Here is a 16,039-nt window from a genome sequence, read left to right as displayed (position 1 = left end):
GCTATTTTAGATCTCACTGTATCCCCTTAAGACGTGTTTATACTATGAACTGGTATTCAGGCAATTCCCCACCTCCCCTCCCCCAAGACACAAACATATTCCCTCAAGGCTGACCATTAGAGCCCTGCAAATCTGTGGATATCCGCTTTATATCATGTTAGCAGATCGCTGATTGGATGCAGATACAAATTTTGTATCCGTGCAGGGCTCTACTGTCCATGTGCCTTTCTTCTTGCGATTTCCCTTCTTTTCCTTTCTATCAGAAGTTCTTATATGGTTGATACCTAACAGAAACTTACTCTTCATTGTAATGCATTATAATCATTTATGTGAAACAGTTTTTAGAAAATTCAAAACAAACTTTGAAAGAAGTAATCAGCATTCTCCCAACATTTGGTGACAGAAATGATTCTGGATACAAAAAGGGTTTTCATTAAGTTTCTTATATTCCCTAGGTTTAGGGTTACCACATTTGAACATTGATAAAAGAGGACACTCCACGAGCCCCCGGCCCCACCCCAACTCCACCCCTTCCCGCCCGCATTCCAACCCCTTCCCCAAAGTCCCCGCCCCAACTCTGCCCCTTCCCCGCCCCCATTCCAACCCCTTCCCCAAATCCCTGCCCCAGCCCCGCCTCCTCCCCTGAGCACGCCACATTCCCCCTCCCTCCCAGCCACCCGAAACAGCCGCCTCCTCCCCAGGCTCCAACTTTCCTGGCTCTCGCCGCTCTCCAGCCCGTGCACCCCCGGCTAGGAGCTTCCCCTGCACAGCAGCAGCCAGAGCCGGGGGGACAGGAAGTTGCTTCGGGCCCCGGTCCTGCCCCAGAGCTGGTCATCCCAGCCCCAACACACTCCCACCTGCGAGGCTGCATTCCAGCTGTGGGCTCCCTCTCTGGCCGGACTGGAGCAGAGAAGTGCTGTGTGCGTGGCCTGGGCCTTGCCCCCAGGCTCAGGGGGGCCTCCACTCCGCTCCCAGCCGGACCTGGTGAGGCTGTGGCAGCTCAGGCCGGGCTGCTGCAGGAGATGGGCTCCTCGGGGCGGGGGAGCAGAGGGAGGCAGCCCCGGCTGCATGGACCACTGGCGGGGGGGGGGCTCCTTGCACAGCCAGGGCGGAGGGGGAAGACTGAGGCTCTGCCAGAGCCGCAGGGGATGCTCGGAGGAGGGAGAAGCGACCGCGGGTCCCCCCCGCAACCCGCAGCTGGCTGCAGAGACATCACCGCTCCTAGCCATGGGGCGCAGGGTTTCAGCAGCACTGGGGGGAGGGGAGGCTGCAATCCACAGGCTGCAGCGAGCTGACACCCCAAGAGGAGAGAGGGGCAGTGAGTAGGGTTATCATACATCCGTATTTTCCGGACGTTTTTATATATTTAAAAAATCCTCCCAGACTGCAATTAACAACTAAAAAGCCAGACATGTCCGCGAAAATACGGACATATGGTAACCCTACCTAGGTTGTTCATCACCACCCTATAACTGGCTGTGTAAATAAAAGGGTTACCTTCAAGTCTCTGTATACAACAAATCGATTGTGCATGTGTTCTAAGCCCAGGATGATTTCAGTAGCATAAAACCTCATCTCCTTCTCAGAAAACACCCCGTGCTGTGAGAGATGGTAGTGCAAATCTCCTCCTAGAATTAGAAAAATTGGGATGTAATTCATAAAATAGGGAATAGTAAAGTCCTGTTACATTGGCAGGTGGAAAGCTGTACTATACAGAGCTATGTAAGGAGGAAGATAAAAGTCTACTAATTTGTAGTTCCGTCGACTTGTGTGACAGGAAGGAGCTTGGATTCACATACTTAGGCACTTGCAGGGGATGCTTTCATGCATTTGAGCGTACACGTTGGCAATACTCCAAGAAATTAATAAAGCCGAGTAGATACTCTACAAATAATCAGCAAATATCACTTCATTTTAAACATGAATTCATATCACCCGTTTACTCTTTAGTGACTGCTTTTAGTGACCACTCCAGAAATTAAGTGTCACTTGCAGTGAATTTCCAAGTCACATATGTGGGTTTGCAAAGAAATTCAATTCTCTATTTGCACATGGAAATATTCATGCTGGAAGTGCTTGCACATTCGTCTAGTCAGGGAACACAAGGTGACTTATCTAACTAATCACAACTACAAGAGGTTGAATATTTGTATAGAACTGTTCATGATCAAACTACAGATTTAAAATAATGAGCCATAACTATTTTCACGGAATCATAGATTGCAAGGCCAGAAGGGCCAACTGTGATCATCTAGAATGACCTCCTGTATAACATAGGCCAGAGAACTGTCCCAAAATAATTTTTAGGACAATCTGAATAATCAACTACCATTCTGACTTCAATGAGATTACTCATATGCATACAGTTACAGACATTCTTAATTGTCTACATGATCTGATCCTTAAATTACAGAGCAACGCGCCAGGGTGCACCCTAGCAACTGAAGGCATCTCACTGCCGAATCAGGGTCAAAAAGCAGTCCCCCAAACTGCTAAGGAACGTCAGATTTAAAATAATGAGCCATAACGATTGTCACGGAATCATAGATCGCAAGGCCAGAAGGGCCAACTGTGATCATCTAGAATGACTAGACCACTAACTTGCAAGATCTTCTGCCTTGGACACTGTGGATCCCTTTCTCTGTGTCTCAACTTCACCTTTATTCTAAGGCTTCCATGACTCTGCTTTCCTCATTCTCCTCCTGCTTTCTTGACCGTTCCTTCATTATTTTCTTGGGTGCCTCTCCATGTTCTCGGTTGTCATCCTTGAGTTCTACATCCAATCTTTCTGCATGCTATCTCAAGGAGACCTTATCAACTGCCACCTTTATTTCCAGAATTTCCCAACCTACCTCCCCCTTTTCTCTCCTGTTGTATCTATGGCTGCCTCTCAGATCCTAAAGTGATCTAAATTAGACATTTTCAATCTCTTTCTAAACCTTTTCCATTTCTTCCCTTCTATTTCTCCACTGTCCTCCCATTTCTCACAGGCTCACAATCTCAGTATTTTCTCTGGCTCTTCACCTTCCTTCCTCCCCTCTTCTACCAAGCTCTCCGTGAGCCCCGTCGCATCCTTCACCGTTACCAGAATGGTTCCTTTCATTAACTTTGCTTACCATTCATCAGGTCCAGGATGAAGCAGAGTTTGTCAGGGGTGTGGAAGGCATAGGTCATACACACTATAAAAGGGCAGTCCTGTAAAGGAAATCAATGAAGAGTTTACCTCACATGATATGCAGTGCCCTTGTTACATTAAGATATCTTCTAAAATGATTTCTGTTTTCTATCTATACACTTTGATGTACTCCATATGCAGTTTGGCAAATGCTAATATTTTCTTGTTTTCAAATATACAAAACGAATATAGGAAATCAAACACTGCAACTAGTGACACGATTCTCTTCTGAAGATTTGCAACCCCAAGAAGCACTCTCCCAGAACATGTTCCAACATTTCTACAGAAGGAGGAAGTGTGACCTACGTTCCCACTAGACTTATAATTACAAAAAATATGTGAAAGCTCACAAGCTATGCAAGAGCCTAGGAAGTAACCAGTAGGGTCCCTTGGGGAATGGAAAAGAAAGGTGGGAGACAGGAATACTGTTTAGCCAATTGAAACAGAGGAGAGACTAAATCATTTGAATGAATTCATATGGGAAATTCTGATAATTAGAACAGGTAATTTTATCCTTACCTGCAAATTAAGTTTCTATAAATTGATGAAATTCAATCCAGTCAGCTGGGCTGCTCTGACAGTCATAAAAAGCAGGCAATTTAGAATTTTGGTGCCCTCTGGTGGTCACGTAAAACTTCCCTCAGCTCCCCAGTTGCCTTACAACAACTAGGAACTAGGTCGATTAATCACAGTTAACTCAAAAAAATTAATCGCGATTAATCGCAGTTTTAATTGCATTGTTAAACAATAGAATACCAACTGAAATGTATTAAATGTTTTGGATGTTTTCCTACATTTTCATATATATTGTATTCTGTGTTGTAATTGAAATCAAAGTGTATCTTATTTTTTTATTACAAATATTTGCACTGTAAACAAAAGAAATAGTATTTTTCAATTCACCTCATACAAGTACTGTAGGGCAATCTCTTTGTTGTGAAAGTGCAACTTACAAATGTAGAATTTTTGTTACATAACTCAAAAACAAACCAATGTAAAACTTCACAGCCTACAAGTCCACTCAGTCCTCCTTCTTGTTCAGCCAATCGCTAAGATAAACGAGTCTGTTTATGTTTACACAAGATAATGTTTCCCTCTTCTTATTTACAATGTAACCAGAAAGTGAGAACAGGCATTTGCATGGCACTTTTGTAGCTGGCATCACAAGGTATTTACGTGCCAGAGATGCTAAACATTTGTATGCCCCTTCATGCTTCAGCCACCATTCTAGAGGACATGCTTCCACGCTGATGACGCTCATTAAAAAAATAATGCATGAATTAAATTTGTGACTGAACTCTTTGGGGAAGAATTGTAGGTCCCCCGCTCTGTTTTACCCACATTCTGCCATATATTTCATGTTATAGCAGTCTTGGATGATGACCCAGAACACTTTCACTGCAGATTTGACAAAACGCAAAGAAGGTACCAATGTGAGATTTCTAAAGATAGCTACAGCACTCAACCCAAGGTTTAAGAATCTGAAGTGCCTTCCAAAATCTGATCGGGATGGGGTGTGGAGCATACTTTCAGAAGTCTTAAAAGAGCAACACTCTGATGCGGAAACTACAGAACCCGAACCACCAAAAAAGAAAATCTTCTGCTGGTGGCATCTGACTTAGATTATGAAAATGAACATGCGTCGGTCCGCACTGCTTTGGATTGTTATCGAGCAGAACCCGTCATCAGCATGGATGCATGCCCCCTGGAATGGTGGTTGATGAATGAAGGGACATATGAATCTTTAGCACATTTGGCACGTAAATATCTTGCGACGCCGGTTACAACAGTGCTGTGAGAACGCCTGTTCTCACTTTCAGGTGACATTCTAAACAAGAAGCAGGCAGCATTTTCTTCTGAAAATGTAAACAAACTTGTTTGTCTGAGTGATTAGCTGAACAAGAAGTAGGACTGAGTGGACTTGCAGGCTCTAAAATTTCACATTGTTTTATTTTTGAATGCAGTTTTTTATTTTACATAATTCTACATCTGTAAGTTCAATTTTCATGATAAAGAGATTGCACTACATTACTTATATTAGGTGAATTGAAAAATACTATTTCTTTTGGGGGTTTTTACAGTGCAAATACTTGTAATCAAAAATAAATATAAAGTGAGAACTGTACACTTTGTATTCTGTGTTGTAATTAAAATCAATATATTTGAAAATGTAATAAGATAAGCTACAATTGAATGTAGTTTGTTCTTATTAAAACAGGAAAGTTAAGGGAGGGAATGGTGTTTTAACACAAACCTGAGGGACCACTGACCTAGTACCTACTCTGTCTGGATGACAATTTGCTATCTTTTTAGTAGAAAATCTACTATTGTGAAACAAAGAACAATTTTAACATGTTTTTTGTACAAGCTCTTCTTCAACTCAAATACTGGGCATGGTTTTCTGACTTATAAAACTTTTCACTTTCATAGCACCTGTTAAAGATCTCAGAGCACTTTTTAAACCTTCAGATTCAGAAAACCTCTGTGAGGTACAGTATTATCCCCATTTTACAGATGAGAAAAAACAAGGCACCAAGATGTATTAAGAATTGACTTCCTCAGGTCATGCAGATAGTGAGTGGCAATGCAAATAATAAAAGGAGTTAAAGTGACTGATGCACAGTCCTGTGTTTTCTCTCTCTAGACCAGGAATCCACTCTGTACCTGACTGCCTTTACTTAATAAAGGTTTTGGATTTACAGGTAAAGAGATTCTAAGATGAACTTCCAGCTCCACAATTTATCCGTGTACCACATATGTCCTATCCACCAGGAAAGACAAGTGCTGCTCAAGGTAATTAATGTTCCAATCACAGAGTCCCTTATGAATGACCTTATCCTACCATTTTCAAAACAAGCGCAGTTAATTTTGTGCACTCAGAATGCCCTAATACCTACAAGAATTATTTTTTTCTCTCCTTTTCTGACTTTAACCTAGCAAATTATGTCAAACACTTGTTCTGTGTTGGTCGGGCAGGGAGAGAATAGCAAAGCAAGGCACAATATTTTTTCCTGCATTAACCTGCTCAATTACAAGGGAAAGTGTGTAGCAAATTTACAGAACTCTTCCTAGGAACTGAAAGGAAGCTACCTTACAGAAACTGTTGCTAATCCTTAATAGAAAAAGTGAACTTTCATTAGCCTCTCATCTAAGGAGGTACATGGATTTTTTTGTCATATCAGAGCATTAGATCCTATCGTTAGCAGTTTTGTGGAAAATTTTCTTTTTGAAGACGTGGCTCTGAGAAAACTTAATCGACATTCAGAATCGAAGCCATAGATTCACAGATTTAAGGCCCAAGAAGATCATTATGATCATCTAGTCTGATCTCCTGCATAACAGACCATAGAATTTTACCCGTGATTCCTGCATCAACCACAAACGTTCGGGCTGAGCTAGAGCATACCCTTCAGAAAAATAACCAACTTGATTAAAAACGGCAGGTGATGGAGACTCCACCACGTCACCTGGTAAATGTGCCAAAGGATAATTATTCTCCATGATAAAACAACTGAGCATTATTTCAAGTCATAATTTTCCAGCTCTAACTTCAAACCACATGTTGATTCCGTTCAGTGGTAAGGGAAAGGCATTACCCCTTAGAGTCAATGACTGCCTCCCTCTCTCAAAACGGAGGCAAGAGAAGGAGTATGACTTCCTTAGATACAACGCACTAGAGAGGTGCAAACCATTCTGCTTTGAGAGGACCCAACTTACGGAGGCAACTGGCCCCAAGAAGAAACTCAATTCCAAGATGAGCATCTTCCTGCAAAACTTCAACATTTATTTTTTTTATCTGAGATTTTACTTTGCCTGAAAAGTTCTGACAGATGAGAAAAACAGTGACTTGTAAGCCAAAGCAGATGGGAGAGCTGAAAAGATATCACTTGATCACCAGAGGGCAATGAAATTCTGATCTGCCTCATTGTTCTGCCCACTCAGCTGTTCACAGTGAGATTAAACAATGTGGAAAAATAAAGTCAAAGCCACACAATTTTGTTTAAGGGCAGGTCTTCACTAGCTGCCGTGGCAGCACTTTAACATGGCTGTGTAATCGCGGCACCAGTGCTAAAAAACCCACCTCCATGCGGGGAGTAGCTCCCAGTGCGGGGAGCGCAGCTCGCAGTGCTAGTGCACTGTCTACACTGCCACTTTACAGCGCTGAAACTTGCAGAGCTCTAGGGGGTGTTTTTTCCCCCCCACGAGCGAGAAAGCTGCAGCGCTGTAAAGTGGCAGTGTAGACAAGGCCTAAGAGTGAATGACCAATATTCAGTACAATTCTTACATTTATCAAGCTCATAAAAATGTAGATTTTAACATATTAAAACAAACCTTGCTCAAGACAAAGGACCACTGTACCATGGAATGTATTAATTGAACCAGATTATCCTTCTCTTGTGCCCCATACAAACATGGTACAAGGACTGTTCATAGGAACATGGGGGGCTGCACAAAAGTTTGAGATAAAATGTCAAGACGTGCTCTAAAAACTCTCTTGTCTATTTATGGGGGTAAATGTAAAAGGCATTAGAAAACATCTTTGGGAGGACTAAGACATTTAAAATCCTGTACTGAAAATATCTTTGTATCATGTAAGGACCCGGTCAGGGATTAACCATGCTAAGTACTACACAGACCCATAACAAAAAGTTGATCCCTGCCCCAAAGAGCAGATGAAAAAGAGGCAAATACATCGTTCCAGCTGGGGGGACACGAGGTAACAGTGACACGATAAAGCAGCAGTTACAGCACATTATTTGCCCGGTCATTTTTGCTGCTCATGTGATTAAAACACACACGAAATGAAGGGTACAGAGAGGAACCCGGAAGAGTGCCAAAAATCTGTATGGAGATATTCAATGTGAAACGTAAACTCTTCCCAGCCAAGTGTGCTTTGCTGGCTGGCACCTCGGCCTCTGCTGCAACAGCTGCATCTATTTTGGACAAGAGAGAGTCGGCCTTCTGGAACGTGTAAAAACACATGGCTCATATATGTGCCTCTATCCAATGCTGGGAGTTCCACTCTGCCCTGAGAACATCTCCTTGAGCTAGGTTCAGAGGGAGACCAGCCCTTTAGTCCAGGCATTAGGTTTCTGACTCAAATCCTAGGAAGAAATTGTGTTTTTAGTTACTAAACCAAAATAGTCAGAAAACGACATCTCCCCCATCAACTGGGTTAGAGTCTTCAAGGTCATATGGTCAGGAGCGCTTGCACTGCCACAGAAGAAGATAGCAGAGAGAAAGATGACAAGAAGCTGCTTTTGCTTTTTAGGGCCCCCCCCCTTGAACCGGATCGATTTTCTCTTTTTTGCATTTATTCCCGAGTACCACCCTGCCTGCGGAGGCTACCCCGTGCTGCTGCCCATGCTACTGCAGCTACACTACTATTGTTAGCACAAGTCTGCCTGAGGTAGACTGGCGCTCCTATCTGTGCCTCTCAGCAGTATCTATCACTGGTTTTGCCTGTGCTTATAGGGCAATGTGATGGCTCTCTCTCTCTGAGCCAAACAATACCTCAAAATCAGGTGCCTGGGAGCAAGCTGTACTTCCTAAACCAGAGACCCATTTTGCATCTTGTAAATTTCCTTGATATGAGCAGCCCTATTTGTGGGGACAGTTCTTTGGGTTCTCTGAAGACTCAGGGTGAGGAAGAAAAACAGGAGCAGGAATAAATATATAGGACATGTGGAATTAATTTGCTACAGAAACGCCAACAATAGAGATAACAGAGACTTTTAGCCTGGAAAAAGAAGGGCCTTCAACTCGAAGACGCATGACGCTGGGTGGTGAAAGTCGTGAGGAAGCCACTAAGCCGATTACCCTTCTTGCAACTAGAAGGATTACCATCGGTATATGGAACATGAGGACCATGTACGAGTCAAGAAAGACGGCGCAGGTCGCAGCAAGATGGACGCAAGCTGGACAAGCGGAAAAGAGGCCGTCCAAGAAACACCTGGCGATGCGACCTTCAGGCTGATAGCATAAAAATGGGCTACACCTGGAACCAGCTAGAGCAAATGGCCCAGGATAGCGGACTCTGGAGATCTGTGGTTGGTGGCCCATACCCCGATTGGGGTGACGGGCATTAGTGAGTGAGTGAGTGGAATGAAGGCATGTGGAGAGAAAGGGATTGTCACTTAGAGAAATATACCCTCCACCCCACCAAATCACCACCACAGGCTGCAGAGACAAGAGAGAGAAACAATTTGAAGAGCCTTCAAGTTGCTGGTGGGAGGCAGAGCATGCGGATGCTCTGTTACATGAGTGGATTCCATGGCTGAGAGCCCAGGTGACACATGGTCCACATGCACAAGCACAGACCATTGGGGAGGACAGTCGGTGTGCATTTAAAAGAAAAATTACCATTAAGCATGTCACAATAACAAGGTTCAACAAGAAATGAATCCTCATTAAACATTTCTGAGAATGCAGAGACAAAAATGTAAGATGTATGTAATCTCACTGAGATACAGAATATCTTCTCTTTGAGAAGACAGCAAATTCTTTCTACAGTAAAAGCTTTGTTATCCAGCATGTTGGGTGAATGGAGGGTGCCGGTTAATCAAAAATTCCAGTTAACTAAGAGTTATACTTACCAATGGAATACCAATTTTCAAAGAAATAGAATACAATAAAATGAATAAAGTATAAAATAGTATACGGGTACTCACCAATCCCGTAGTAGTACTGCACTGCCGAGGGGTTAGTTTTTTGAAGCACTAAGGTGTATACGGGTCAAGTTTTCTATACAGTAGGTTATCTCATGACACTACATATCACTATGGGCAGCACAAGGCATACACCCAGATCACTAAAAATACACTTAACACTAAAACTAGACTGAACATAATTGAATCTTTCTTTGATGATTCAGAAGGCATTTCAGGATCTTGCAGTGCCTCAGGGTCATCATTATCAACATCAATTATCACTGTAGATGTTGAAGGTGTAGGAGATATAGGGTCATTACAGATTCAGCCCAGACACACCCTGGAAGCTGCTTTTTTGAATAAATCCCTGATATCAACTTGCTTACTTGTCTTCTGCCTCTTTTGCATAAAAGTACAGTGCAGAATGTGCAATTGCATAACCTCCTGGGCAGTATACTAGTTCCAGTTACTAGATCGTATAGGGAGATATCAGACATGCTAATTAATAGAGCTTTCCATTTGATAAAGTGCCGGATAACACAGCTTTTACTGTATTTGTTTTGGAGTTCTGTAATATTTGCCAAGCAGCAAGGCAGACCCGCATTACCCAATGATACGCAATCCCTTTCATGCTTTAACTGGGCTGGGCCATAAGGATGTACTCACACTGAGCTGTACACTGTGAATCTCATTTGAACAAAGTAATCATCATGAGCAAAATTAACCTTCCTACCAACATCCCCTGTAACCATGGTGACAAGAGCTGAGGTTATTGTACTCTGGAGGCTCTACCATTTCAAAGTCTGTTTTATAATCACTTGGGGCAACATTCAGTCTGTGGATTCCATTTGAATGTCTCTTCTACAGAACTCAAGTGTCCCTATATGGAATGAGCTGTGAGACTCCAGAATTGTAGAATAAATACCAGAAATGTTTCCTTTTATATACAAAGTTTGTGACGTTTTTGATTTAAAACTGATCTAAATATCACATAGACAACTTTCCTACGTAAACTTGGCAGTTAATTCTACTTCTAGGGCCAAAGGATCAAAACAACAGACGTAAGCAATAACACAAAAATTGGACAAGCTAATTTAATGTTTTGAGAGGATCAGTACATTGAAGATTGTTAGGCACTTTGAGAACTATTGATGAAAAACACTATGTAAGAACTAGGTGATATCATCATTATTTAATTTTTGTTTGGTTTCGGGTTTTGTTTTTGACCTTTGGGCACTTAACACCATTATCCTTTGGTCTGCTTTGACTTCCCCACACCATACATGAATGAATTATTGGAATATGTATTCTACACAGTATTTTTGATACTACTTGCAAAAAATAATTATAAAAAATGGAGAAAAAATTCCAGGATACTTACTCCAGTACTGACTAGCGACAGCATAATTCTTTCATTTAAGGCTAATGTTTCTCCTTGCTTCATCTTGATCCTCTTCTTATCTAAACATTTCATTGCATACCTGAAAATATTAATAATTCAGAAAAGCATATTGGAAAAGGTCCCCCCCTCAATATTTTTCACCAACAATCCATGCCATCTATACAGATAAATATATTGACAGTATATTGAGCAGAGTCTTTAAAGACCTACATCTATATCAGAAGTCTCAAAATAGCATCTAGACAGATGGTATGACTATACTGAAATCCAAGGTGAGATTGCAGCTTGGATAAACATACCCGGGCTAACTTTACCCAGGCTAGCATGAATAACAATAGCAGATCGATGAGGTGGTGCGGGCTTCAGAGCAGACTAACATTGTGAGTAGGTACATGCTTGTACGGCCTGCACAGAAGTCTGTGCCACCATATCTACAGTGCTATTTTTGGTAATGCTGGCATGGCTAAAGCTAGAGCAAGTATGTCTACATGAGCTGCAATTGCACCTCAGAGTACAGTGTAAACATACCCCTAGAGAACTACTCCAACATCTTCCGAGCATTGACACATTATTTTCAATCTCCCAATAGATAGGTTTTCCTAGGATACCTAAATAACAAAGTCTAAGGTGGCCAGCATCCAGACACCAGGGTGATCAGGGAATCATAAAAACACAGATTAGATAAAGATAACTGGAGTCCATTTTTCAATATCCGCAAACCAGGATTTGGAGTATGAGTTAACTGGAATATTTACATGGACCCTATTCTGATTCCATATGAATCTGTGCTTTCACCTCTACCCAGAAGAGGCCTGCTAGGTTCGGACATTTTTTTAAAAAGGAAAATGGTTTGTTTTCTACTACACAACAGATGGTCAGAGATACAAGAGAAGGCTTTTGTGTCTATCTTCTCCTACCATATATCATGACTGTATGGCATTTTTAGACATGGAACATGAGTGTTCAATGCTTTAATGCAGAACAAGAGCACAATGACATGGATCCCAACAAGTCTACGAATCTGATAGCAATCTGCTAAAAACTGGCTTAAACTGGGACTAAGCACATTGTCAGTAGCACCACAGGTAAAAGGCTCAGGATGTTTGTCTGTAGAAATGCTCACACAGCCAACTCAGCAATTCCCAACACACTTAGGCAGCTCTTGTAATAAACTAAAAGGCAGTTACACCTCCTGATATGCCTGGAGCTCCTGTATGCCCAAGGTTTGTGCAAACCTGGTATCTCTGAAAAGTGGGTTCACTATATATATGAGACTAGATTCTGGTTTATCCAGCTCAGGTGTGCTGAGAGAGAGTGGGGGAAGAAGTAGGGAGCCCCTTCATTCCAAATTCCTCCCTCCCCCCCCCCCCAGATGACCAAGGCAGAATGGTGACCCTAGTTCTCCAAGTACAAAGGGGTCTGGCTAACACATCCAGCAGTGTTCCATGTCTCCAAAGAGACATGGTCAACTGGACCAAGGGCATGAACGGGATCCTGCACCTTTTCCTCCATATGTCTGTCAGCATCTGTGCTAGGAGATCATATGTTGCATCTTTTACCATAAATGAGTTTCATTAAGCACAGTGTCTCTGCCCTGTCCCTCTACCTCCCACGCCCTTCAGTGCTCTTCCAGCATTCTCAGGGCAAACCAGGAGTGTGTCATTTAAAAATATTCTTTATAGAAGTGCCATACAAGTTACAGCATAATGTAAATGTTTAACAACAATCCAGAGTGTCCGTGCTCTGTGCAGACAGAAGGCCTCAAAGCAGCCCTGCTTTGCAACCACCACATACCATCAGTACTCCAGAGAACACCAGCAGAGCTGAGTCATGTGTATGGAGTACGCACATTTTACATTTCTAAGCCAGGAATGTGTATTTACCACAGATGCTCTTGTCCTTGGTTTCCGTGCTACATTAGGAAGTTTTTAAATTACTTCTAACACAGCCTTTTTAACATTAGCCCTTAATTGTCCCTTGGGGCTACTGACCTTGGTAAATGATCTGGGGTCAGATAAGGCTAGTTGATGTCAATATCTCACTTCGTCATTCTGATAGAGCACCACTATGTTCTCTTCTAAGATACGCTGCTTTTAACACTAAGTTGGCTTCTGTTTACACTGCTCTTGGAGGAGCTGCTTTGGGAGCAGCCTCAGGTGTCTGTTTCTGGGTTACTGGAACACCAATGGCATTTACCTTGGCGGGATGGCTTCTCAAAGTCCTTGCAGACAGATAAGTGCAGCAGAGGCAGCCATCTAGAGTGAATGGGATTTAGATTAGGGATGGGTGAACAGGTTTGGATAAAGTAAGAACTAACCCAAACCTCTACCCAAAAGATGAACCTAACCTAAAGCTTTACGTCAGGTTTGGAAAAGTTTGGCTGACTTTTCTGCTCCTAGCCCCATTACCTTTCATTATTCTCATGCCTCTGCGCTTCAGGGAAACTGGGGGGAGGGAAAGGAAGGGGAGGGACATCTTTTGCTTCCCTTATTGGTTCTGAGTTCCTTAGTTTAGGCATTCAGGCTTCTTCAGAGAAAGCAACTGGGCAAATGTACTAACTCTATCTCTGAGGTGGAAGCCTATTTAGTGTGGCTTTTGTCCAAAAGAGATGGATATCATTTACATTTCTGTGCATGGCCTACAGACTACATGGCAGGCCCATTTTATAAATCTCAAACTAAAGAAGAATAAATCAATATGTGCACAAAAGTACTGCAACAGGAATGAAGATATAAATAGTATTATTGAAATAAATACTTGAGGTGAAAGTCACTGCAGAAAGACTAAACATGAAAGTCATTTCAAGGGACCCTTCACTTGTTAATAGCTCAGAGTCAGGATCTCAAAGGTATTGAGCACCCACTACCACCACTGAACCCAATGGGAACCACAAATACTCAGCACCTCAGGTATCAGGAATGTTATGTTCAGATAGGTGGGAATCATCTAAGAAGGATCCCTGGGTTCAAGTGGGTAGGAGAGTAGGTAGACAGAACCATGTGGAAAACCCATGCTATGTCCAGAAAATCAAAGATGACCATGTGATGGGAGAATTGGGCCTAATAGCCAGGGGTTTTTTATGCAGAAATTAGGAGCGGTGTGTGAGTGGCAGTGCCGGAGAAAGCAAAGTGTTTGATTTGGGAACTTGAACCCACAAATGTGTTTTAGCTGCAATTCTAACAATGGAGCACCAACTGTCAACTAGAAGAAACCATTGCTGCTGTTTTTTCCTTCAAACGCCCTGCTCAAGAGTGTAAATAGTTTTAATTACATTGATTTAGGACACTGTATTCTTAAACTGCCCACACATCTCTATCCCAGGGCTCAATCCTGAAATGTGCTGAGCACTCCTGGCCCTGAGCCAGCAAAGTACTTAAGCACACCCTTCACTTTAAGCACATGAGAAGTCTCCTGTGACTTCAGAGGGACCATACGGGTGTTTTCAATAAGAATATGCTTAAGCGTTTTGCAAGACTGTGGCCTGAGTGTCCAGCATTTTGGAGGATCAAACTTCCAATGAGGCTTTAAGCCACTCCATAAATTCAAACTCTTTTTCAACTGACTGGACTCTAGGACAAAACTCTATTGCTCAATTTAATGATGCAATCTAAGCTGATCATTCCGCTCTGCAGAGATTTTGTAAAAAATTCAGAGATTTTTTTCCTTATATATTTAGAATTTATATTTATTATTAAAACACAGTATATGACTTACATTTTTCCAGTGTCTGCTTTTCTGCAACCATATACTTCACCAAATCCCCCTCGCCCAATTATTCTGTGTACACTAAAGTCATTCATGGTCAGCTGTGAATTCAAAACACACAAATTTCATTTTCCAATGCCCAGAACCTTTCCCCTTTACAATCTCTAAATTCATTGGACATGAAAGTATGGAAGTGGATATTTGTTCTTTAATTTGTAGATGGATGGTTTCGCTACCTGTTTTCAGAAAGTAGCTCTCTTATCGTTTATGCTTCCCTATGTCTGCAAGCACTAGAATCGGGGGCGGTCAGAGAGATGGTATTTACAACAACCATGATGGCAGGAGATGAAGGCATGGCTGAGGATTTCACTGGCGATGAATCCAAGACAGCAGCTTACATGAGCAACATTGTCTTGCAGACAAAGAAATTGTGGGAGTAAAACACTTTAGGACTAAGGGATGAGGCCAAGAATATACCAAATGGAGGCAAGTAGGTCTGACTTTTGAAGGGAAAAAACAGAGCGAGACAGAATAGTACTTGGGTTGGCTTCTCTTGCTGAAAAGTAGTGCTCAAACAATCTGTTTCCTGTACCTACCTATTTCAAAACCACAAGGCTATTAAGTCACATTTATAATATATGGAGATATCCTATCTCATAGAACTGGAAGGGACCTTGAAAGGTCATTGAGTCCAGCCCCCTGCCTTCACTAGCAGGACCAAGTAATGATTTTGCCCCAGATCCCTAAGTGGCCCCCTCAAGGATTGAACTCATAACCCTGGGTTTAGCAGGCCAATACTCAAACCACTGAGCTATGCCTCCCCCCAACAGGCAGACAGAGTAGCCAGGGAGGAATCATTAATGGTGCTAGGAGGTTATGTACATCTAAGAATAGAACAGCATATCAGAATAATACTCATTGTTCTTCCTACTAAGGCCTTTTAAGGAGAAGTATTCTTTAAAATCTAACACATTTTCTTTCCTACATCGACTTTTGACAAGATAAATGTAATTACTTACATGAATATTTAGTTCTACGTTTTTCCATTGACAAAATCTAGTAAACTTGTCACTGTTAAAAAAAAAGTTTAAAAAGTTAAGTTAAAAG

The 16,039-nt window shown here is 42.1% G+C and overlaps 1 protein-coding gene across 4 annotated transcripts in view; it reads right to left on the bottom strand.

The window, feature by feature from the left end:
* The window catches only part of GRK3 (G protein-coupled receptor kinase 3), a 136,131-nt gene that overhangs the window by 30,442 nt on the left and 89,650 nt on the right, over positions 1–16,039 (bottom strand). For all 4 annotated transcript variants that reach the window (XM_065568879.1, XM_065568880.1, XM_008163667.4 and 1 more), the window contains 5 exons: positions 15,952–16,003; positions 14,942–15,033; positions 11,207–11,306; positions 3,117–3,195; positions 1,498–1,628 (listed from right to left, as the gene is read on the bottom strand). In XM_065568879.1, coding sequence (XP_065424951.1) covers positions 1,498–1,628; positions 3,117–3,195; positions 11,207–11,306; positions 14,942–15,033; positions 15,952–16,003 — 454 coding nt within the window. The remainder of the gene's footprint in view (positions 1–1,497; positions 1,629–3,116; positions 3,196–11,206; positions 11,307–14,941; positions 15,034–15,951; positions 16,004–16,039) is intronic.

The sequence above is a fragment of the Chrysemys picta genome, chromosome 15 (assembly GCF_011386835.1).
Source record: "Chrysemys picta bellii isolate R12L10 chromosome 15, ASM1138683v2, whole genome shotgun sequence".
NCBI classification, from domain to species: Eukaryota; Metazoa; Chordata; order Testudines; family Emydidae; genus Chrysemys; species Chrysemys picta.
This window is presented reverse-complemented; position numbering and strand designations above follow the sequence as displayed.